This window comes from Girardinichthys multiradiatus, chromosome 17 (assembly GCF_021462225.1).
Source record: "Girardinichthys multiradiatus isolate DD_20200921_A chromosome 17, DD_fGirMul_XY1, whole genome shotgun sequence".
Classification (NCBI taxonomy): Eukaryota; Metazoa; Chordata; class Actinopteri; order Cyprinodontiformes; family Goodeidae; genus Girardinichthys; species Girardinichthys multiradiatus.
Genome location: NC_061809.1, coordinates 18,590,385 through 18,614,570, shown reverse-complemented (window position 1 = coordinate 18,614,570; position 24,186 = coordinate 18,590,385). Strand labels below are relative to the sequence as shown.

Here is a 24,186-nt window from a genome sequence, read left to right as displayed (position 1 = left end):
ATAAAGAATAAAATACCTGTTTGTAACCGTTTGTTGACTGACAATGAGATTGACTTACTTTTTAATGCAGTTAAATCTGTTAATTATAGTTTGAATCGTTCTAATAAAAAAAAGCAAATTGCCTTAAAATTCTGAAAAACGATATAATAAAATACCTTGAAAAAAACTGTAAGTGGAACTAGAAGTTTAAATAATTATAATAAAAATATTAATAATTATTAGCATTGTTTTACATTTCATTTCCAAAGATTTTCATTCAGTTTCTGTAACGCTACTACACATCCAGACCGGAAGATGGCTGTAAACACCTCTTTCACTGTGTGGCAAGTGTTCAAAGATTTCCAATGAACAAGATGAGTCACCTTATGTAAATGTATTGCACCCTCCCCAACCAAACTGCGTGGTGTTTTCCTCTTTCAGAAAGGTGAACAGAGTGAGACCTCTGAGTTTTCTGTGCACTGTATAAGTTCTTGACTCTCCACAGGAATATCCTCTGCAGGTCCTAAATACAGGGTGAAGAGCTGCTGAAAACAAGCAGGAACTTTGCGGTAAGTCGTCCTCTGTCTTCAAGAAGTCACGTCAGCTGCTTGGAGGCTTCATTAACTGACCCTTTAACGTTCAGCCTGCTTGTTTCTGCTTGTTGCCTGTCTGGGTCTGTGTCTCAGGGGCAGGAATGAGACCTCCTCACCGCTGAGCTCAACATGAGAGAATGGTGGATCCATGTGGGTCTGATCTGCGTCCCGCTGGTAGCCGTCTATCTGCACATCCCGCCCCCTCAGCTCTCCGCCGCCCTGCAGAAGTGGCACAACGCCGGGGAGTTCTTCCACTTCAGAGGGAAGAGGATCTTCTATAAAGGTAGCACACGGTACAGGAGGAAAAATAAATCTCTAGATTTCCACCTGCTTCCTGTCTCTCATCATGCTGTTCTTCCCAGAATCCTACGGCGCTTTGGGAAGCTCAGACGTGGTCCTTCTGCTCCACGGCTTCCCTACCTCCAGCTACGACTGGAACAAGGTATACAGTCAGCCTTAGTCTCATCTCTTCCTGTATGAACACCAGGGTTCCCTGGAAAGGTCTGAAGCTTTAACAATCCATCCATCCATTGATTCATTCATTCATTGATTCATCCATACATTCATTGATTCATTCATACATACATACCGGTTCCCCATGGAAAGTCCAGACACAAGAAATATCTGCCATAAATTCATATTGAACCTTTTAGTGTTTAAACCTTCAACACTGTATCGGCCGTGGACCACTTCAGGTTCTTAGGAACCACCATCTCTGAGGACCTGAGATGGTCTTCACACATAGACACTGTTCGAAAGAAGGCCCAGCAGAGACTGTACTTACTGAGGCAACATAAGAAGTTCAACCTTCCACAGGAGCTGCTGGTCATCTTCTACACTGTCATCATTCAGTCTGTCCTGTCTTCATCCATCTCAGTGTGGTTTGGCTCATCCACCAAACAAGACAGGTCCAGACTGCAACGAATAATCAGGACTGCAGAGAGAATAATCAGAGCTGACCTTCCCTCCATCCAGGACTTATACAGGTCTAGGGTCAGGAAAAGAGCTGCCAAAATCTCTGCCGACCCCACACACCCTGCACATAAACTGTTCAGAGTTTTACCTTCAGACCGCCGCTACAGAGCACTGTTTACTAAAACCAGCCGCCACAGAGACAGTTTCTTCCCCCAGGCTGTTTCTCTGATGAACATTCAATAGAGTACCAAACAACAGCATACAGATGTTGCAAATACACCTTTTTATTTATGCGTATATTGTACATTGTAAATATGTATATTGTGTAATGCAAAAACAAAACCAAAGAGCAAAGTGTACCGGAGTCAAATTCCTTGTTTGCATGTACAAACTTGGCCTTAAATCTGATTCTGATTCAAATTGACCTAAAAAGCAAAGATAAATCTGTAAATATGAGTCTGGAAAAATAAGGAATGTTGACATGGAAAAATGTGAACAAATCCTGAAACCATTTTTCCTCCCATGCAGATCTGGGATCCGCTCACTCAGCGTTTCCATCGAGTCATTGCACTGGACTTCCTTGGATTTGGCTTTAGTGACAAACCAGTGAGTCTGCATGTTTTACTCCCTTATGTTGTAATGTTTTTTCCTACCACTTGTTGTTGATTACTGCTGTTTCCTTCACTCCCATGTTTCTTCTAAGCCATTTTTCTGTGACATCTCAGAGACCCCACAGGTATTCCATCTTTGAACAGGCCAGTATAGTTGAGGCCCTTGTGGCCCACTTGGGTCTGAGCCATCAGCGTCTCAATTTAATATCCCACGACTATGGTGATACTGTGGCCTTGGAGCTGCTTTACAGGTAATCATTTTATACCAGGTTTAACAGAGATCCAGGGGTCACCATTGGTTTGTTTCTCTTATCTGTTTTCTTCATTGTTTTTTTCCTCAACTAGGAGTGACCAAAACCGTACCGGGCATCTGATCTTCAACAGTCTTTGTCTTTCTAACGGAGGTACAGTGTATCCTGTTGGCATTCCTAGGGTAGTTATTTTTGCTTTTACAAAAGATGGGTTGGAGTACAAAATGAATGCAAAACCCTATACATTGTGCATGTAATATAGAACGTGTCTCAAAATAAAGAGATGTTGCTCATTTCTTATGTGTTTGCATGTTTCAAAACTGCAGCGTAAACATATAATAGAAAGAACTAGATACTCAGAACTGGTGTTACGCTCATGGATTACGGTTAGTTTCCTGCCACAGACTGGGATTTTAAGTGCTGCCCCAAAAAGACAGGGTTATGGTCGGGTCCATAATAAGTGTACATGTGTGTATGGGGTTGTTGTCCTGTTGGAATATTTAATTGTGACAAAGCTGCAACTATTTAGCTGGTAATTTGAGGTGAAGTCTGAATGGTAGGCCTTCATCTTTATTATTCCAAATACTTTGTGCAATAATCCAGTACCACAGGAAGTGAAACGGCTCCACAGCATGATGCAACCCCCACCGTGCTCAATAGCTGGTACTGTCTGGTTAGGTTTAAACCCCTCGCTTTGATTCCTCCAATGAATCAATCAGCACTTTTCATACAGCCAAAAGTACGTTCCAGCAGCAACAACGAACCTAGCTGTCAATCAATAATTATATAGAAATATATATTCCCAAACACACATTCAAAACTGGTTTTAAAAACTAATAAAGCAGAAATGGCCCTGATGTTATCTTTATTAAAAATGTATAGACTATGCTTACAACGCGTGTGTGTTACAGGAAACCAATCTATTTAAACGAACTCTACCATTCCTGATGGGAAGAAAGGTCAAACATCCAATTAGAATGATGCCAGAGGCCTGTTGATGGCTACAAAAAGCAGGGGGTTTCTCTGTAATTTGCCATGGGACACTTATCCATAAACCAGTGGAGCTGTATGTATATAGTTAAGCTAACATGACATTAATGCTGACGATGAGTGTAAGCAAACTCCCATTTAAACACTGTTCCTGTTGACAAGCTTCAAGTGTAAGTTTGTAAAGTCTCCGTAAATCCAGATGCCGTGTTTATGAGACTGGAGTTACTGGAATGGGTCACCTGCAGTCGAGAAATGCAAACAATTTAACATATTAAGTCTAAAACTACAGCAGCTTGCCAGTTGTTAAAAGATGATGCTAAAATGTTGGGTTAGGAACAAATTGGTGTCCAATAAGGAACTATTTTTACAGATACCAATTAAAAATCTCTTTAAAGTTAAGAAGCCTGAACCCTTTTTTGTGTTTAGGCTTGTAGATCACAACAAGTAGATTCATTTACACGACCAAAATTGAGAAATATGTAAAAAAAAAAAAAGAATAAATGACAAGAAAAGAGTAATGACGACATGTAGCATTGATGGATAACACAAGACAAAAGTTGGGAATGTAACATGTGCAGCTTGAATTTGAGTTTGTCTGATAGGAGCATGGAGATCTAAACAACCTACAGAAGAATGTAGAATATTGCTGCAGATTAACCTCAATCTGCTTCTGGTGCAGCAAAGGTAGCATATTGGAAGCACATTCAGTGGTCAGTGCTGTGCCCTATAATGCCTAATTCTACTCATTTGCATACTAAATAGCTACATCTATATGTGTTGTATGTGCTATGCTTTGAAAAAAAAGCTATCAACTTATTTTAGGATCTGCTTGAGGGTAAAAACGGTAAAATAAAATTCAAGCAGTGTTTGGATAGATGTAGTTTTTGATCCAGGTCCTTCCAACAACCAGAATAGCCGACTTTTATTAGGCTAAATCTTTGCTCTACAATAATGTAGCTTTCAACGGTTTACATTTTGGACACGCTCCGTCAGTCTTGTTTAGTTTAAAAAAAACAAAAAAAACTTTAAGCTGATGCTACCCTTGTGGTAGATAATAGAGTTAAACGTTAAAATACTGATGTACAGTCAGACTGCAGCTGTAGTTAATCAGTGACATGTCTTCATCCTTATTTGGTACTCACTCCCTGTTTCTTGAGAAATCTGTGGTTATTTTTAATGTAAAAATTACCCTTCAAAACAACTTGTGTGCTTTGAAAAATAATGGAAAAGCTGTTTATGAATTATTGTTTCTTATTTTGATTTTTAGGAGTTATGGCTCTAATACATGATGAAATTTGTGCTCTAAAACTTCCCTGGATAAACATGGATAAACCTGATAGTTATTTTTCCAACAGGAATATTCCCAGAAACGCACCACCCACGGTTGCTGCAGACAGTGAGTGAAGCTGTCTTCATTCTACTTCTCAGCTCATGTGGAATATTATACTCTGCTGTTTACAGCATGTATTCAAAGGGATAGAAAAGGAATGGACATTTCTTTCTGTTGCTGACATTTTTCTTAATTTGTCCCCTTAAGCTGTTGAAGGACTCGAGTATTCTGGCGACAGTTCTGACACGCCTCACCAACTTTATCATCTTCCAAAAGGGGTAACAAGACCTTAGCGTTTATAAAAAATGCAAGGATAAATTTTATGTTACTATGTACTATTTTTGCTTTTTGGTAGCATTGGAGAAGTGTTCGGTCCTTACACACAGCCCACAGATGCAGAGTTCTGGGACATGTGGACAAGTTTACGCTACAATGATGGCAACCTCGTTTTGGACAGGTGATGTTGCGTTTACATGCTCACTGTTTCTGATTCAGGTTGCTCACTTACATGTGGTTTCTATCTTCTCAGTATTCTCCAGTACATCAATCAGAGATTTCAACACAGAGATCGCTGGGTGGGAGTGCTCACGTCCACACATGCCCCATGTAAGTTCGTAGATCAGAGGTCAGATCAGAGGTGGCTTTCGGGCATACGAAGCCCTGCCTAAAAATGTGTATTAACCCTGGGCAGTGATGCTAAGCTGCTCAGCCTGTAAGGCGCAGCCATGAAGTCCATCTGCGACCAACAGCAGGGTGTGTAGGGAAGAGAGTGTCGCTGCAACTTGTGCCACAAAGAGACTGAGAAAATGTGATATCCTGGATGCTACACAGGTCCTTTAGACTCCCCATATAAATTACTTATCCAAACCAGAATTCTCAGTTTAAAATATAAAATCCTAAGTTTCACTAATAATTTATGGCCGATATTACATTAGTGTTCGAGCTTTAACTATCCTGGAAATACCAGAAACTGGAAAAAAGAAGGGAGGACACAAGGCAGGAAGTGATGCAGGATGGTAAGAGAGAGAGAGAGAGAGGAAAAGAAATGGATAGGAATGAAAAGATGGGCACCAAAAGGAAGAAAAAAAGAAAAGGGAAACAAAACACGAAGAAAGGATATATACAAAGAAGGAAGAAAAGAAGGACAACAGTTAGACAACAGGACATTGAATTCTGGAAATACAATCTATTTCAGGTTTCCATACTTATCCAGACCCAAAAAATGCTGAAATCTCTTTTCCAGACTTCATATGAACTTCTCAGTTGAGGCGACTGTGACTTAGTAGGAAGAGTAGTCACCTTGCAGTTTGAAGGTTGCAGGTTTGATCCCAGCCTTCCCCTAACTCATGTTGATGTCCTCATTGGCATGGCACATGAATGTATGAATGTGTGTGCAGATTTGTGAGTATGATCAGGGGAAATGTGGCTCTAGTGTGCTTTGAGTGGTCAGTATGACTAGATAAAGCCCAATATAAATTGAGACCATTTAATCACACTAAAATGATTTGTCACTTACTAAAGTAAATCTACTGCTGATCCATTTCATTTTTCCTCTTTCCTCTCCCTTTTGTGTTTCAGTGCACATGATCTACGGGCCCCTGGACCCCGTCAACCCCCATCCACAGTTCATCCGTCTTTACGTGTGAGTGACCCTTCCTCCAACTCCACAAACAGTGCCTTGCAAAAGTATTCATGACCTTTGAACTGTTTTACCACAAGCTCTCAATGTGTTATACTGGACTTATATGCATAGACCAACGTAAACAAGTGTGTTTATATGTAAGGAAAAGTGCTTTTTATTTTTCCTTAACTGTTACAAATGTAAATCAGCAAAGGGTTTGTGTGTCTGACACCCTAAAGCAAACTACTGCAAAACTATTTACATACTATTTATATTGTTCTTCTCAGCTTCTATATATAATTGTTCAGCCTTGTATCAGAAACTACTAATATAACTCAAGTCAGGATAATTACTTTCTAATTTCATCTAATCCAAGTTTGTATAACTAAGAATGGCCGGTTGAGTTCTTAGATTTGGTTTCTTATTCATTTGACCAAATAACCTCTGGTAGTTAATAGACCTATATAGTTTAAATTATGCCTTATAATCTTTCCTCTATCTAGAAATACACACCATTTTACTAAAAAGGGTCATTTTACTGCTTTTAGCCTCGAAGGAAATTAAAATCTAGGTTTTTAAGATGATGTGTGGTTATTAAAGTGGGTCTGGTTAAAATACCAAACAAACTGAACATTAAGACTGTTTTTTTTAAAGAATCTTATAAACAACAAAATCTCAAACGACAATGTCTGATTTTAAGTCAGATCCTGGATATTCTTGTCCGGATTTGACAAAGTTTTACCAATATTAAAATTGTGCGGATCTGAGTTGGTCCTGATTACCAAAAATAACCAGTAGAACAGCCAGTTACCACCCCAATCAGAAGCCAGCTTCAGCGGGATGTGGTTAGCTTTGATTTGAATTATCTGTGATTTGGATCTTTTGTTTTGTTCATGCAGGCATCTGGTAAAGAGGTCGACCATCACGATTCTGGATGACCACATCAGTCACTACCCGCAGCTGGAAGATCCCACCGGGTTCTTAAAGGCTTATTTTAATTTTATTCACTCCTTCTGAACGGTGTCAGGTACCATAACCAGATCAAAGATAAGTTAAAAATGATTTAAGAATATTAAATTAGTAGGAGCTGAAGTTCAGTCTGAAGACAACAAATCATTATTTATAAACCGTCTGAGAAGATGAACTACTGTAATGTTGAGCTTTTCTGTTGAACACTATTGAATCCTGCATTCTTAATTACTTTTGATATAATTTTCTACGTTACCCTAAAAGTTAATGACATTGACAAAAAATGTCAACTTTTCTTTAAATAAAGATTTTGTTAAAAAAAAAAAAAGTTGCCAGCTGCCTTTTGACAAAGTTTATTGTGAAGTTGAAAGAAACAATATTTTCACAGAACCAGAAGTGTGGGGAGGGTTTTAGTTTATATGGAAGATATAAAACATTTTTACTGGTGGACATAATCACAATAACGAGTTAAACTTCAGGACTGAGGAAGTGGTGGATGACGGTCGTTACATGCTTTGTGGCTGCGTTGGCACAGATTTCTAGTGTTAGCCCACAGAGGCCAGGATCACATCAACAACGGTTTCCTCACTGCTGCGAACGGTCACCTGCATGGTGACGCCATCAGCCAGCGCCAGACGAGCCCGAACCAGCACGTCATGACCTCCTCGAAACACACCTGGGGTGGAGAGGTGGGTAAACTATCAGGAACCTTGTTAAACACAGAATCTGACCCACAGGTTACTAGAAGAAATGGGATGACTTGGAATTGTTCTAGACTTAATATATGCGAGACTCACCAGCGAGAAAGAGGACGTGGGAGTTCTTGTTTTCAGGAACTTTGTCAGAGCGTTCACATGGCTGCATTCCCAGGAAGCTGATGATGTTACCCACCGCCTCTGGAAACGATGCATTACAACAGACCTCAGTTAGTGCATGAATAAAACACACCTCTGGATGGGATTACCTACACACACATCAGCCAATTAACATAATTTTTGAATCTGGGAAAGCTTTTCAAAAATATCCAGTCAAACTTTCAGAGTGCATACCATCTAGTGTTCGCACAGATGCCAGGGCAAACGTCTCTTCCTTCTCATTTTCATCTCCCACTTCCTCCCACGCTGCTCCGAAGTTTGGTTTCAAAACTTTCTGTATGTGATCCGCGACCGTCACCTCCAGGTCCTCCAGCTGAATAAGGGAGAGTTTTTAAAAACATTGTTGAAACCCAGGATCTCAGGCAGATTCACCCATCTTATCAGCTCAGACCTCCATCTCTACATACCACATATTCATCATCATAGCCGTCATCGTCAGGCTCTCCGGTGTTGGGGTCGCAGTCCCTCACCAGGTACTTCATTGTACAGCTGAATGTACAGGACACTGCAAACAAACCCGATAAGGACTGTAAGGGCTGCTCTATTAGAGGAGAGAACTATAATCATTATTTTCAAGTTGGGACAACAACGCATTCATTGAACCTGAAACAATTTTCTTCCTTTACCAATTGTGACAATGTCCACCTGCAACTGCAGGCTGTAGAACAATGACTATCCCTCTGTTTGTGTCTGGATGGTTGGCGCAGAGGTTAGAAGATGTGCTTTGAACCGTCGTGTTTGTGGGTTCAAACCTCGGTTAGGGCAACCTCCAGACTAATGGCAAAAAACTGAATGACTAAATTTACAAACTTCATGATTAAATTGGTTGGTAGTAACTGAGTTCTAGTGTTGATAGGGTTACTCTAACTAGAGATCAACGAGGTACAACAAATATGCTACGGCAAGGGGGAGCCAGGACGTGTCGTTGGGGTGGGGATATATTTTCCCCACCATTATAACAACACACTCCAAGAAGAAAACACAATAAATCCAGACGAGACTTGATTAGTGCAGAATAATACAGCATCTACTTGTAGGTAAGCTAAGTATAGATTAAAGTACCTCTATGATCTACTAGTCAGAGAGAGAGTAGGATGTAGAGAACTGACAGGTGGCTAAAAACGTCTAGTTTGTTGTTTTCTTTTGTAAGAGATAAAATAAAAAATCCATTTTGTTTTCTCACTCCAATATTGTTTAACCAGTAGGATAGAACTTATACACCGTTAGAAATGTTTTTCCATGAGTTATGAGTTAAGGTCTGGATGTTAGTTTGTTTTTATTATTGCAATTAATACTTTTCCAAAACAGCCCTGAAAACCCCAGCCTTCCTACCCGCCGTCGGGTCATCATCAGGCAGCCGCACCAAAGTGTACGAGGAACCAGGCTGGCTGTAGGGGAGGTTGGGGGCTGGGATGTAGTGTACCACCTCATAGGATTCTGATGGCTCCATCTGCACCATCACCTGCAACACACAATAGTTTAGCCCTGGCACAGAACCAGTATCCAGCACCACGGTTCTCAGCTTTTAAATAACCTTTTGTAGCAACTGGTCGTTGAGAGTGTTTGTACAGTCGAACTGGAACACCAGGTGTCGGGCAAATGTGTGCTTGATGCAGCGAACCACATATTCTGTCTCAGCCTCGGTCAGCTGTACTGGCTCTGACGACTTGAATAACGGGCCGAGAGCCTGGAATTCTGGGATGGAGGCAAGTTGTTCTGCGCGTTGGAGACAAAGAGGGGAGAAAAAATAAATAAATAAAGAGAACTGTTAACGTGGACGTTTATGATTAATCATCTATGGCGATGACGAGCACTAACTGGTATCCTAACTGGTCTAACTGAGGACGTTCAGTCTTACCCTGGTAGATGTCCTGGCGTGATGGGGCCAACCTTTCTGGCAGTTTGCTGGTAGCAACAGGAGCAATTTCTAATAGCAAAACAATTTTTTATCCATTTTGCACAGCGAATTATTGTGTAGTAATTCCATCAGGAGAAAACAAAACGTGGCTGTACCGGTTTTCTGCTCTGTGATTGGAGTGGTCGCCAGAGGTACAGACTTCATGTCAAAAGGCTTCTCTGAGGGCTCCAGGGTGTACTGGTGGAGGGATTTTTCCAAGCCAGGAATGGACACAGACAGCCCTAAGACAAGGTAGAGGACATGTCAACATCTGACATTGTGATTTCTTAGTGGAGTTTGCATTGCGAGACTTATGGACGGCTCCAGACTGATGCTATTTTAAAACACAGCAGCTACTAGACCACAGACAACTTTACCATTAAAGATGTACGCAGCATTCAGAGCTTTCTGCTTCTGCTGCAGCACGTTCATGTAGAAAGTAGCTCTGTCTCGCACCTCGTCGTCGCTGTCCATCATACACCTGTGAGACCAAGCCGTGTTAATCTGTGTTCACATTAATGCTGAACGTTTAAAAATCTATGAAGGAATTACCTCTGCTGGTAGTTTCTTTTAAATAATATATATTGGTTATATTGGTTTCACTTTGTTTTAAATCAATGTAGTTGTAGTTATGCTAAACATTTGTTTAAAATTTGTATGTAAATGTAGTATTTTACTAGCATCAAGTGGTGTTTCCTTTTGCAGTTGTAAACACATCAGTCCGGCGACTTTTCTAAAAAATCCCAAACGTTTATGAGGTCAGTAGAGACAAGATAAGCAAACTGGTTTTATATTCGTTGATGGTGGATCCTGTCTATTTTTGGGGCAGAGTGAACAAAGTTCAACTAATTCTGTGATTTAAAGTTTCCAACAAATATGCACTTATATAATAAAGGAAAAAATAAATAATTCAGGGACAGAAAGCGACTCTAAATAAGCTAAATAAAGGCAACGGATCACCTCTGCATGAGAACCAGGACGCTCGGCAGCAGATCATCATTCTGAGCTCCAAATTTAGCCAAAGCGCTCACAGCAGCTGATGGTGGAAAAAGAAAAAAAATAATGGTAATCAAACTACCCTGCTGCTCACATAAATTTAGATCACTGATCAGCGTGCGCGTCTTCACGCCGTCTCACCTGCACGAACCGCCTCGCTCTCCAGCACCACCCGGTTGAATATAAAGCGAATGTACTTGGAGGGCTGCGGGGTCCGTGGACCCTCTTTGCCCATCAGGTGCAGGATCTTTGTGGCCAGCACTGTGTGCTCACAGTCCTCAATGAACTCACACAGATGGGCCAAGCCCGTCTCTTTGCTCTCAGGATTCTCCTCAATGATGCTGATGATGCAGTCCACGATGGCTCGCTTGTACTCAAAACCACCCTGCAGCGAGGAAAGTGATTTTCAATATAATACATGTAGGAAGAAGCACAAGCTACTAGAATAATCAGTCTGTAGACACACTAATCCTACCCAACTTACTAAGGTAACTTACATCATCTCTCAGCATGTTGGACAAGAAGTTCATCATGACGCTGTGCTTCCTGGGATACTTCTGACATAGGGCGCTGATGGCCTGCACAACCACCACCTGGAAACAAATGTCAACAAAGATTTAAGATTCTTCAGATGAAGAAAAATATTAAAAACCAAAGAATTAAACACAACAACTCTTTCTCACCTTGAATTCATCAGAAATCTCAGAGACGAAAGAGGAGATCTGTTTCATGAGCCGGTCCACGCTACTCTCGCTGCCCGTTTTCAATAGCGTGGTGATGGCCAGGGTTGCAATGCTGCGGTTCGAATCAGTGATCAGGTTCTCCAGGTCCAGATTGCACGCCGTCACCGCCGACGGATGCTTCATGGCAACCTGAAGAACACAATAAGGAACTTGTATACATCTACTGTAGTGGGCTTGCATCGGATGCCATATAATGTAGCACGAATCAAGACATGTACCTTATTGAGGGTCCTAACAGCAGCATATCTCAAGGCTGCTTTAGGGGAGCTGCAGAAGAGCTGGAGCACTGCAGGGAGAAACATCCACCATTAGATCTACGGACCAAACTATGTGATTAAAATCAGATCATTTTATGGCATTTCTGCCTTTTTTCCAAAACTGTTGCTAATGTCAACACTGGCTTACAACAAGCAGTGAGGCAGGAGTGTAATGTCTGCATTGCTGAGCGACCCTTATGGACCCACATTTCTTTAAACACGTGGGCTTCCTACAACAGTCTTGTATCATCGAATTACTTACTTCACATTACTTCAGTAATGCTGTAATGCATATGATAATAAAAAGGTAAACCAAGGGGCATTCAGCTGCTGAAATGTGAAGAAAATTAAACCATGTCATAATTAAATCATGTAATAAAGCATTTCCAGCATCTTTGAAATCTATACATTGAAACTTGATCTGTGCATTATAAAGTGCACTGAGTGAATGGCTAAATTTTATTGATCAGTCAACTTATTTTGGTATCAATAACTTCACAACAACTAACTTTCCTGCAAAAATCTAAATAAAAGCTATTTTATAATAGTTTCCATTTATTTCACATTAAACGTCCATATTTTGGGCATACGAAAAAAATGTATTTACAACCCACTTTCGGTCGCTCACACTGAGCCTGGTTCTGCTGGAGGTTTCTTCCTGTTAAAGGGGAATTCTCCTTTTCGCTCTCTCTACATGGATGCTCAGTATGAAGGTTCATATCGAGGTTAACAACTCGATGCAGGCGGCCGGGCTACCAACTTGAATAATAAACTAAACTTGGCTGCATTGTTTAACAACTCGAGGGGATTGAGTTGTCTATTTCTGTGTAGAAATTTAATTTTTTTATTTTTATTTCCTTGAGATGACATTTGCTGTGAAATGGCCAAATAGAAATAACCTGAATTGAATATCAAATATTAATCCATACTGGGGAAAAATGCATATTGCACAAGCTTTTTAAATAAGAATTGGGTGATCTGTTAACCTGAGACAGCAGGAGCCAGCTCCCTGGCAGTACAGTTGGGCATGTGGACAATGGCAGAAGCAGCCTCATAAACGACCATCTCGTTCTTGTTCCTCAAGCAGCTCTCGATGAAGTCAAACAAGGGGCTGTCATGACTGCAGGTTCAGATAAAATGCACATCATCAATACCGGTTTACCCATAATGGTTAAGGAACCGTTTTGTCCAATCATGTTCCAGTCTGCTCACCCTCCCTCCGTCTCGTCCAGCAGTTTGCTGGCAATGCGGATCAGCATGCAGTAGGCAAAGGGGGACTTCAGGCCCGACTTGGTGAACTTGTTGAGCATCTTAGTCACAGCGAGGCGATCGTTCTTCCTGAGATGATACAACAGGCCGAGAGCGTGGTACTAACAGTGGAAAAAAAAAAGGACAGAATTTAGAAGATTTTCTTCATGAATCCCAAGACTACATAGTCCAACAGGCTCATGTCTTTCCTACCTGGACCATGATGTTGTCACTAGAGGCAGCCTCCTGGGCCTCATTCACCCAGCGCTTCACAACATCGTAGCTCATCTTCACCATGTGCTGAGGAGTTGAAGCAGAGGATGTCATTCAACAACAAAAACACTTGAGTGTATGCTTACCCAATAAAATTAACATCAACACAAGAAATTCTGTATCATTTTTTATTTTAATAGAAAAGGCTGACAAATCATACCAAAGAGGAGACCAGAGCTGAACTGGACACACTGGGCACTTTGTCCACAATAGCCTGCTTCATGTACCTTTCAATGGCCTGCAGCATGGTGGTCTGTGGGGAAGACACAAAAAATAAACAACGCTCCTAAAGAGAAGATATTTTTATTCCCCTGTGGGACAACAATGTGACAGAGATCTGTAAACTAAAAGAAAAGGAAAACTTCACTCACATCTGTAATCCTGCACAGGGCTCTGATGGCTGGACCTCTGTATACATCTTCCTTCCCAGTCATGTCTTTGGTTAAGCTATTAAAACAATGACAAATAAACACAAGATTCTGATAATAAATCTCTTCACATAAAAAAGGAAATCCCTTCTCAATTGCACAAGAAACATCAACGTTGGCAAAATCAAGTAATCTATAAAGAAAAGAACCCCCACTTTGATTACTGCCGGACCTTTACAATCAAGACATCTCTAAATGTAACCCTTTCGACAACAGGAAGTAGGCTAAACGATTTTCAAAAGCAATTCAACAACAGGTGGAAAAGTCCATGAAATCCATCTCTTAAGGGTTTAAAGTCATTTCTAAGGTTTCGGGGCTTCAGTGAACAGAGTAAGGGCCTTACACAAAAATTGAGAAAACACGGGAACAGTGGTGAACCTTTCTAGGAGAGGCTTGCCTACCAAAACTACTCCAAAAGAGCAAGGACGACATACCCAGGAGGTCACATTAGAACCAAAAACATCTGAAGCAGTCCAGATCCCATTTACATCAGTTAAAGTCACATTTCTTAATTCAACACGAAGACACTGAATGAGCGCAAAGGACAATGTCTGGCCATTCCTTTGTGACCTTAAGTTCAACCTAAATATCAAAATGGCTTTGGAGAGGATTACAAAAGTCATGACTTAAATCCAATTGAGATCTTGTGGCATGACCTTAAACAGGTCCATAAACAAAACCCCTATAATGTGGCTGAAATAAAACCTTTGTGCAAAGAGATGTTGGCTAAAACACCTCCAAGGTCAAGTAAAAAGGTCTCACTGCAAATTTTTGCAAAGACTTGACAGCAGTTGCTGTCGCCAAGGGTGGCTCAAACCCTTATTAGATTTAGGGTATTCCTTTTTCATGCAGGGCCAAGTAAACTGTAAGGGGGGCTAATACTTTTAAAATGACACTTCAACTTGTTGACACAAACCTGCTTGTGACAATGATGACATCCTCAGAGATGTTTGCCATCTCTTTGATAGTCAGGTAGCACATCCTCCTCAGGGTTTGCTAAATGAGACAGTAAAGCTTGTTTAGGTCGTAAATGTGAAACGTTTTCCAACCGTAACAATTAGGTGAACAGGTTCTGTCCTACATCATTAGACTGGAACAGCCGTGTCATAGCAAAGAAAGCCTCAGTGGCTTCTGTGGTCCCAAAATGCTCTCCCTACATGGACACATACAAGAAAAGGAGTTAGCTTTGATGTTAAAGGGAATAACACACTCAAAAGACCGAGAAGAATAAACATTTGTTTTTTTTACCTGATTGAGAAGGTAGATAATCTTGGTGAGGATGTGGAGGCATCTTCTTGGATTGATAGGGGTCTCATTGAAGATACGAGCCTGTGAATTAAAACCACCACCATGCATTACTCAGTAATACTAGAATGTTTTTTTGCTCAGTCTTGCCCTTTACAGAAATAAGTGTAGAGCTTATGCTTAAGCTGACATTACCTCTTGCAGGACTGCACTCTTCTCCAAGTGTTGGAAAGGGTTTGACCCACTTCCTATGGGACCAAATAAATGCATTAGTAGAAGAACATAAATAATAACTGCATTTATGTTTAAAAATTTGAATTAATTCAGCCGTTTATTGCACTGTTGAGCAGCACAAGTGCACTAACTAAAAATGAGCTAATAACTGGTCTAGTAAAATAGCCCATTTAAAAGTTGCTCTTTAGCACTTTATTTGTGTTTGAGGCTATACATTTCTACATTTATAGTAAAAAAAAAAGTTAATTTTATGTATTTATTTTTAAATTTGTTTTATTACAATATGTGTTGCAAAATATCAGGCTGAAATTCCCATTGATATCATATTCATCACCAGAATTTCACATGATCCGCTTTTATTAATTCAGTTAGTACCATGTCCAAAGATTAATTTGGATGTTTTGGACTTACAAACCTCTTTTAAATCATGTTTTCGTGCAACTATATCTAAAAAAAAAGTCTATTAATTTGATATGTGGTAAAATGCTTTAATGACTTTATCCAAGCTTAAGTTTTGTTTAATCAAAAATAGGGTGAAGATTCAATCCTAATTTCAGAATTTAACTATACTGTTGACAATGAAAAGGAATGCAAGCAGAATGTCTTTTTTGTTTCAATTCAAAATATTTTTATAGCTACTTTCTGGGTGAATAAAACTATTACAAGTGATTTAACTGGCATTCATTCTAACCACGAAGTGAGGTAACTCATTCACCAAAGCCCAAAGATTTAGACAATCAAAATTTGAAACATTGGTTGTGGCTTTAGCGTTTTTCACTCTTGTATACCGCATCTTGATCACAAATTCATAGAAAACATAATTAAAGCAGCTAACTGACAAGATAAGACTCGTCAGGCAACGCTAGCTGGCATTGCTAATGCAATAACATAACCGTAAACTTGACAAAATATTATTCGGAATTTAGTGTCACCACAAACAGAGATAAATAAACTCGATAAAGCTGCAGCACTGTTCTGTTCTTGGACAGCAGGTAAGAATGTGTTTATAAATGTTATTGTAAACTTGTGTTGACGGTCAGGTTAGTTAACTTTAGCTAGCGAGCTAACAGACTAGCACTGTCTTTGCATTTATCAAGGTTCTGTACTAAATTTCAGCTGTTAAAACTCCGCAATTCATTAAAATATTGAATCAAAAATCTTACCAGACTCTTCGTCTTTCTTATCAAATTTTTTAATCATTTTAAGTGATTGGAGGTCGGCAGATGCTCTCAGCCTTGGATATACCAGGAGCTACTTCCACGTAGCCAAAATGAAGCCTGTCTTCCTGTCGGGGGCATCCACGTCGACGGAAATGACGTACATGCAATCCTACGTGTGAAGCAATAGAGGGCGCTGTTGACCAAAAAGCATTTTTTTAATAATTAGTTTTGAATGTGCTGTGATGGGAGTCTGGTTTTAGCTTTATTATTGATTTCACTTTATTTAACCAAAATGAATCAATAAAGTCAAGGTTTCAAACTTTTCTTACGGGTCATTATTTACCCTTAATCTAGCATATGAGATTTATATCTAGATTCGTTGTAGTGGAAAACCCAAATAAACGTCTGTAATCTAATAACTAGTACTGATAAATTACAAGATATAGAGAAACATTTTTATGAGTAGTTTATCTACCTCCGGAACGGCCTATAACTCAGTGTTTGACTTGTGGTTTTTTGGTTTACCAAGATCTGGTGTGCATTTACCCAAAAAGACCACAATATGTCGACATTTCTCAGCGTTTTGATTCGGGGCTGTGGAGATTCAATATGAAACTTACATACAAAGGCAGTTGTGTATTTTATCCAAGCAAATGGAAATATTAATACTGACATTTAAAATGAAATTAAAACGCGATAATATGAAATACTGGTAAATGTGTTTTTTTTTTTTCAAATATAAAAGTAAGATTTGAGCAGAAGCTTTTGACAAATATATATTTTAGTTCCATCTAGTGGTCAAAATCTATAGCGTCATTACTAATACGGACTGCTTTAAGTAAATTATGGCAACTCAGTATTGCCAAGCATTCATAGTTATTATAGTAATTTTTAGACACAGAGTACTGCATATGTATCCCTTGCAAAACAGCGAGGCCCTGGTTTTATAAACAGTGAAGACGTATTTTCAGAGAATCCCTGTGTTGTTATTTCTGCTTATCCTTGGAGGGTCTCTGCTTATTTTCAGCGATTATTGAGCTGGAGGTGGGGGTACACCCTTGACAGATTTCCAGTCCATCATTACCCAAAAGAGACACACCGGACCAACAACTGTGCAAGCACACATTCACAACTAAGGACAAGTTTAGAGTAATCAATTAACCTAACAGCCATGATTTTTAACTGTGGGAGAATATGTTATGTATCTAGCCCTTTATAATTGTATGGAAAGAGGCAGTTGTATGTAGTTACATCTGCTTTATTTAAGGAAAAATAATCCTTTATTGGAAAGTAGAAAAATAAGAGACATCTGATGACAACATACATTCACATGCATTTGCATTTTACTGTATTTATGAACTTTGCAGGGGATTTGTACAGTATTTTATTGTCAATGAGCTGTTTTTGCCAATGTTAGTGATGTTTTGTGTGAAATTTCAGTAAAAGGAATCATTAAAACAAAAAAGAAATTAGCAAAGATACACAAATATGCTCTCCCTAATACCACTAAATTTATGGACAAAATCCTCCACATTTCAATATTTATTCTAAAGCTAAAAAACATAAAAATAAAATAAAATAAAAAATAGGAACAAAGAAAAAAATATATAGACTAGTATTTTGTCTGGAATTAAGACAGTTACCACGCAAATCATGTGACTTTATGTAGTACTATATAAAAACAGTACTTCACACATCTGCAAGATTCACAATTTATTCATGCGTCTCAAGCCAATGAAACGTCTTCATCGTAAAAGCAAAAATTTACTGTATTTAAGAGGTAAATATCTATATCAAATGGTCAATTTTTGACTGATGTACCATATTAGACCAAATGTTGGAGGAATTTAAAGATGCATTTTAAAACAAAATTGAGCCATCTTTTAATGTGATTTCTTATGCTATAGAACAGGCCGGTTTCTCGCAGTGCTTTGATTTGTACAGCAAACAAAATGCTCACAAACTCACAGACATCATGAGGTCTTTGCAATTATAACATGGTTTCACCTGTTAGAGTGGACGTTTAACGCTGCTGTGGAGAAACAAATTGTTATTTATTCAATGAAAAATACGTTATTTATTACATTTAGTCATTGCTCTGTGCAGAATCAAAGTTTGTCCGCGTTTTCTCATTTCCTTCGTCCAATATGCGCCAGGAGCCGCGCGTTCTCAGCCGCTTTTGCGCGCAGGTTCTTGGCTTTGGCCACGTCAAAGAGGACGTTCATGATGTTGGTCGGGACGTCCAGGGACAGGGTCAGTCTACTCCTTCGGTCAGTTTTGATGTTATTGCGAAGCATCTGCCCTCTGAGCTTCGTCCGACTCATGAAGCGGTAGTTTGCGGGACTTAAAGTCCTTTTTTCCCGACTGGACTCTGCCGAGGAGGACGAGGAGAGATAATCCGCGGACTGCAGGAGGGAAGCCCAGGCGTCTACGGGGGAGTAGCCCGGCTCGCTCTCTTCACTTCGAGCTCCCAAAGACATGTGGTCGTTGCAGAGGAGGTCGGAGCGGCTCCGGTAGAGGCGCAGGCACAGGCTGGAGGTCGGTGCGCACAGGACGGAGAGCAGCAGCAGGGTCTTCAGGGACGATAGCATGCTGTGTCCTCTGAGACAAAAACAAAAGAAAAAAGGCAAGGGAGGCAAATGAGAGTGAAAATAACTATTTCTCTACTTCTAATTAACACACCAAACATACATTCGTAGAGAAACAACTCACTTTTCCTCTTTTGGTGCGAGTAAGACTTGAAATGTAACATTTTATTTTAGGCTTGATATGAAGAGGAGAAATAAGTCATAACAAAAATATACAACCAGGCAAAAAACAAACAAAAAACATGTCTTTACCTCTCTTGTCCTAAGATAAAGAATACTCTTTGGGTTTGGAACCAGCCTGAAACGAGAAGCCAACAGCCAGAAATCGTCCTGTGAAGTTCTTACTTCAAATCCTGACAATGTTCGGAGGTTAACAGTGCTGTCTGCCCGGCAGAGTGTCTTCCTTGTCCATTCCCACTGCATTCGTTTAGTAGGAGAATTCAAACTGCAGCCTTACGCCAGCAACAACGTCATCCCTTTGACATTTTGGTTTTTCACCTAGCTGTCTCATTGGTCGTCATGCAGTGATGTAGTGGTGGAAAAAAAAAAAACTATAAAAAAAAAGTTGCAATCTCCTTTTTATGAACCGGAATCATCACGACTAAGAACAACTGACTGGAATTGCAAATCTTCAAACCTTTCAGCACCAAGGAGAGCTCCATTTGAACTCTGCCAAATTTTGCTACGTTATAGCAACAGGTGTCAAACAGTTTTTATTGGCAACTTATGTAAGAGACAAACACAAAGTAGTGCATAATTGTTGAACAAAATATATATATTTTTTTTATTGAAAGTGTGGCGTGCTTTTGTATCTGCCTCCACTAAGTCTGTTAAAGATTCCAAGTGTTTGTAACAGCATAAATCCAGCTGCTGTGTACGGCTGCCTGCCTAAAATGACAGGCCAGAGAAAGCAAACATGAACCAGAGAAGCACCTGAGAAACCTATGTGGTAACTCTGGGGCTGACTCAGAGATTCAAGGCTCAGAATGTTCAATCTGTTGAAAGGACAACCACTAGTTGTGCATGCCACAAATCCTGTTTGCAGTTTGCTACAGGCCATAGGTGACACAAAAACCATTCAGAGGCAGAAACATTTTGATGTAAAGAAAAAACAATATGCTTGACAGAAAAAAATGAAACTACACATTACCTCGAACACATCATCCTCACAGTAAAACATGGCAGTGGCAGCTGACACTTTATACTTTTCTTCAACAGTGACTGGAAAGCTGGTCCTGGTTGATGGAGTGAGACCTACAGCTCCATAAAGGGTAATTCTGAAAAAAAAAACTTTTAAAGGCTACAAAAGACTTGAGACTGAGAAGAAGGTTCATCGTGCACAGAGTGAACAGCCCTAAATAGGATTAAGCCAGAGCTACAATAGAATGGTTTGGACCAAAGCATATCTGCATACTACCATAACAGTGCTGTTCTTGTAACTGCAGTAAAAGGATTTTGTTCAAAGAACTGAATAAAGGGTGGCTGAATACAAGTGTAAGCCACACTTTTAGGATTTTTTTGTAAAGGCCATTGAAACCATGTATAATTTTCCTAATACTTCACAATTATGCACCACTTTATGTTTATGCATCACATGAAATCCCGACAAAAAACAGAGTTGGTGGCTGTAACAGGATGTTCAAAGGGGTGCGAAGATTCCTGTGTGGCACTTTTTCCTGCTGCTCAAGTTGGGAAGAAATGCTAGTTTTTAATGTCCCATTTGATCTTAAAGATCAATTATCAAATGTCCCATTTGATTATAAATCTTTATATTAAAATTATATGTAATTCAATCATTTATTACCATCTGAGAAATCGGTTTTTAATTAATTTATGAATTCAAACTGAAGGGACTCAAAGAAATGTAACAAAAGCAAAAGACATCGAGACAACGCAGAGATAGCAATGTATACAATTGTTCTTTGATAAAACATGGATGAATGGCACTTTGAAGGCAAAATCAAGAGAAACTTGTTGGTGGGTGATGGATATGTGAGAATTTTATAAAAATTATTTGGTCTTTAAAAGTAAAGCAAACAACAAAAACAACTGTTGAGAGAAGAAACTTATTTCAATGTTTTGTGATACAGTATAAGGTTTTAATTACTCTCCTACTTTACTTTAACCACACTGTTTGTTTTTAAATATTTTTCAGCAAAGATTTTCTAAGAGAAGTGAATCCAAGAGTTTAACTTGATATCGACTTCAAGAGATACAAAAAAAAAAAAAAAAAACTTTGAAACTGTTTTAAGAGCAAGAGCAGAGTTACTGGTTATTATCTCTAAGTCTTTACCTAATGATTATTTGAAAAGTTGGATTTTAGACCAGTTACTTGTCAGGACTAATCAGCAGGGAAGGTGTTCCTATCAGGGTTTTTTTTTTTTTTTGAGTGTACAGACATCTCAAAATGACCAGAACCCATTATAGCAAAGACTGAAACAAAGCCATGTTGAATCTTCCTCTACTTATTAACTTTATTCACCTTCATTACTAAGAGGCATTCACAGCTTGAGCAATCACATACTGTGATGGGAGACTTAACAAGTGTCCTCCCACTCCTGCTTCCCTACAGTTGAACTCCAAAACTGATTTGCAGGGCCCTCTTGGGCATTATTAAACCATTTCTGCATTACAATTCTATACGAGAGTGAAATAAATTGTTCCTGTATAACATGGACTCTTACTTTTTTCCACATCTACCTGAAATCAACCCCTTAAAGGAACATGGTTGATGGCGCCATCATGCTGAGGGGTTGCTTTTCTTTCGCAGGGACAGGGAATCTGGTTAAAGTTTATGGAAAGAAGGATTAAGTCCTGGCAAATGATCTCATAGAAGCTGCAATGAAATGTTTCAGATCAAAGCACACTCATAGAAGAGAAAAGAATGACCTAGTCAATGTGCAGACCTTAATACAACTGAGAATCTATTAGAGTTGAAAATTGCTGTTCACAGATGCTCTTCATTCAAACTGACTGAGTTTGGGCTAGTTTACAAGGAAGAATGGATCAAACTTTCAGATGTGCAAAGCTGGTAGAGACCTGCCTAAAACACTTGCTTCTGTAATAGTGGCCAATTACGAAATGCATGCAATGCTTTACAGGTTTTTATTCCTTAAAAAGTTCGAAAGAACTCAACTTATTTCCACTTCAGAGTTATGTGTGACCATGCATTGGTCTGTCATCTAAAATCCCCATAATATACGGTTGTGACAGAGGTGACAAAATGTGACAAAATGTAAGTGATATGAATAATTTTGCAAGGCACTGTATGTTGGAGATCTGTAAAGCATCTTGATATGTGGAAGCACATCATGGTGCAGAATCGTGACTACCATGAAGGAAGCCCGAGGAAGATTGCTTATGTAAACAATTTCTGTTAGCGTGAGTATGATTCCTGAAGAGCCTTCCAATCAGACAATTCACAGGAATGTTGTCATAAGACTTATGTCTCAACTCCCTCTTTAGAATCTCTGCCTGCCCAACATGACCTAATGTGTGTTTTTAAAAAGGGAAAAGGTCCCGGTTATTGTGAGCCACCCCCACATGAGTGACCCTGCAGGAATCCCCTGCTACAGCTGAGACTGTCTGATGTAGATTTGTTGGGCCCCTGTTGGCCTTTCATCTGGCTCCCAGCCTGACCCACTAAACCCCCCACCAAACAAACATATGCGGTGATGACAGTGGCAGCAGGAGATCAGCCACCAGCCTCGTATTTTTGCGGATTGCATCGTGTACGTCATAAGAAAGGTGACTATGATAAACAGTAATAGGTAAGGATGGAACCAGGTGCTGTAAAATCACAAACATAAAAGCAGTTTTATTTTTTCAGTAGCATTAATTAAAATCACATTAAAAAGCTCAATGAATGCCAGTTTCACCCATAAAACAAATGACATGAGTAAAGAAAAAGTACAGACTTTAACATACTGTTGCTCACATAAAAAAAATCTTTATTCAGGCCACAGGTAAAAGCCGCGAAACAACACAAAAGTTATAAATAAAAGAAATGCAGAAAAAAAAAACAGTATCTACAGTAAAACCACACTGATGGACTGACACCTTGTCAAAGCTGAATTGTCGTCACTGCATCAGCTGTCTGAAGGTAGATCCTCCATCAGATTTGACTGAATTTACGTAGCTCTACCCTTCATCCCACATAGACTCTTGCACTCCTGTCTAGATGTGAATCGGTTTTGGTTGCCACCACAGCCGCCGTATACAAAAGGCCTGCATTCCCCTGACCGGTCATGGAAATACCACACCAGAGCATAGTCCGAACAAGCTCCTTCTGACATTGGCAGCAAACAGCGATCTGTCACTGAAAGCCCTATGGAGGTCAAGAAGAGGTAGGGTAAAGGAGAAAAAGGGGGGATTTGCAACAGTTACTTGAATGGTCCAGAAATAGTGCCATATAATTACATTTAAACCACATTTACCTGATTTCCATATTGTAATGGAAATATTTGTATATTTGAACGCATACAGACAGACACATTTACTAGGTAAAGAGCTGAAAGACATGTTATTGCATTAGTTAGTAGAGTTCCAATACATTTTACATGTAAATATTTCTCAGTTCTATATGACACATTTAAAAAATAAAATACTCATATTCACTATGAAGGAAGATATAGTACTACAGTGGGCAGGCTATAAATACCTTGAAAATATCAAAAACTAAGGGAGGAAAGAAGGAAGGCAGGCATCAGTAGAGCTGCACAATGTAATGAATCAAAGTCAACATCTTAATATTAATATTCGTAATCACAACGGATTGCTTGGATGCAAGTTTCGACAGGATGATGAAATTGTTACTATTATAAATTTAAATTAAACGAAAGTTTTTATAGAGTCAAGACTCTATAGCTGTTTCTAAAGTGCCAAATCAGACACTAACTTCAGCATCATGAGCCACTCACAGAGTGTAGCCGGTGTGAGACTGGGAAAGATAGATCTGTTAGTTTCCTGAGGAACCTGGTTCCT

At 39.5% G+C, this 24,186-nt stretch overlaps 4 protein-coding genes across 13 annotated transcripts in view; 1 reads left to right on the top strand and 3 right to left on the bottom strand.

The window, feature by feature from the left end:
* The first annotated feature begins 391 nt into the window (after positions 1-391).
* Positions 392-7,587, top strand: mest. Of its 2 annotated transcripts, none has more exons than XM_047390108.1 (12): positions 392-548; positions 666-855; positions 935-1,014; positions 2,016-2,093; positions 2,213-2,349; positions 2,444-2,502; positions 4,695-4,735; positions 4,877-4,947; positions 5,025-5,126; positions 5,199-5,275; positions 6,248-6,311; positions 7,190-7,587. In XM_047390108.1, the coding sequence occupies exons 2-12, from the start codon at positions 702-704 to the stop codon at positions 7,305-7,307; spliced, it is 981 nt and encodes a 326-aa protein (XP_047246064.1). In that variant the 5' UTR covers positions 392-548; positions 666-701; the 3' UTR covers positions 7,308-7,587. The 2 variants fall into 2 exon arrangements, with proteins under 2 accessions (XP_047246064.1, XP_047246065.1); XM_047390109.1 differs by having other exon boundaries at positions 418-548; positions 623-855.
* A 9-nt stretch (positions 7,588-7,596) lies between these two features.
* On the bottom strand, positions 7,597-16,759 carry copg2 (COPI coat complex subunit gamma 2). The gene is made up of 24 exons (XM_047390110.1): positions 16,619-16,759; positions 15,417-15,469; positions 15,225-15,305; positions 15,058-15,129; positions 14,893-14,972; positions 13,920-13,995; positions 13,709-13,801; positions 13,489-13,575; positions 13,240-13,397; positions 13,014-13,147; positions 11,989-12,056; positions 11,711-11,899; positions 11,525-11,620; positions 11,169-11,412; positions 10,992-11,067; positions 10,409-10,512; positions 10,148-10,273; positions 9,993-10,061; positions 9,669-9,850; positions 9,467-9,596; positions 8,542-8,639; positions 8,309-8,447; positions 8,057-8,155; positions 7,597-7,935 (listed from the first exon to the last, which is right to left on the bottom strand). Exons 1-24 carry the CDS (start codon positions 16,653-16,655, stop codon positions 7,805-7,807), a joined length of 2,622 nt encoding a protein of 873 aa, XP_047246066.1. The 5' UTR covers positions 16,656-16,759; the 3' UTR covers positions 7,597-7,804.
* Positions 16,760-17,876: 1,117 nt separating this feature from the next.
* Positions 17,877-19,677, bottom strand: ucn3l (urocortin 3, like). Its single transcript, XM_047390199.1, has 2 exons — positions 19,456-19,677; positions 17,877-19,216 (listed from the first exon to the last, which is right to left on the bottom strand). The coding sequence occupies exon 2, from the start codon at positions 19,204-19,206 to the stop codon at positions 18,745-18,747; it is 462 nt and encodes a 153-aa protein (XP_047246155.1). The 5' UTR covers positions 19,207-19,216; positions 19,456-19,677; the 3' UTR covers positions 17,877-18,744.
* A 3,316-nt stretch (positions 19,678-22,993) lies between these two features.
* col7a1l (collagen type VII alpha 1-like) overlaps positions 22,994-24,186 on the bottom strand; it is a 146,601-nt gene continuing 145,408 nt past the window's right edge. For all 9 annotated transcript variants that reach the window (XM_047389958.1, XM_047389959.1, XM_047389957.1 and 6 more), the window contains one exon: positions 22,994-23,530. In XM_047389958.1, coding sequence (XP_047245914.1) covers positions 23,334-23,530 — 197 coding nt within the window. In that variant the 3' untranslated portion in view covers positions 22,994-23,333. The remainder of the gene's footprint in view (positions 23,531-24,186) is intronic.

Coding starts and splice junctions, on each gene's coding strand:
- mest (XM_047390108.1), top strand. CDS start 702: ATGAGAGAATGGTGGATCCATGTGGGTCTGATCTGCGTCCCGCTGGTA. Junction 1,015..2,015: donor CCAGCTACGACTGGAACAAG/GTATACAGTCAG, acceptor CCTCCCATGCAG/ATCTGGGATCCGCTCACTCA. Junction 4,948..5,024: donor TTTATCATCTTCCAAAAGGG/GTAACAAGACCT, acceptor GCTTTTTGGTAG/CATTGGAGAAGTGTTCGGTC.
- copg2 (XM_047390110.1), bottom strand. CDS start 16,655: ATGATTAAAAAATTTGATAAGAAAGACGAAGAGTCTG. Junction 13,996..14,892: donor GTCATCATTGTCACAAGCAG/GTTTGTGTCAAC, acceptor TTGTTTTAATAG/CTTAACCAAAGACATGACTG. Junction 11,068..11,168: donor GAGCGAGGCGGTTCGTGCAG/GTGAGACGGCGT, acceptor TTCCACCATCAG/CTGCTGTGAGCGCTTTGGCT.
- ucn3l (XM_047390199.1), bottom strand. CDS start 19,206: ATGCTATCGTCCCTGAAGACCCTGCTGCTGCTCTCCGTCCTGTGCGCA.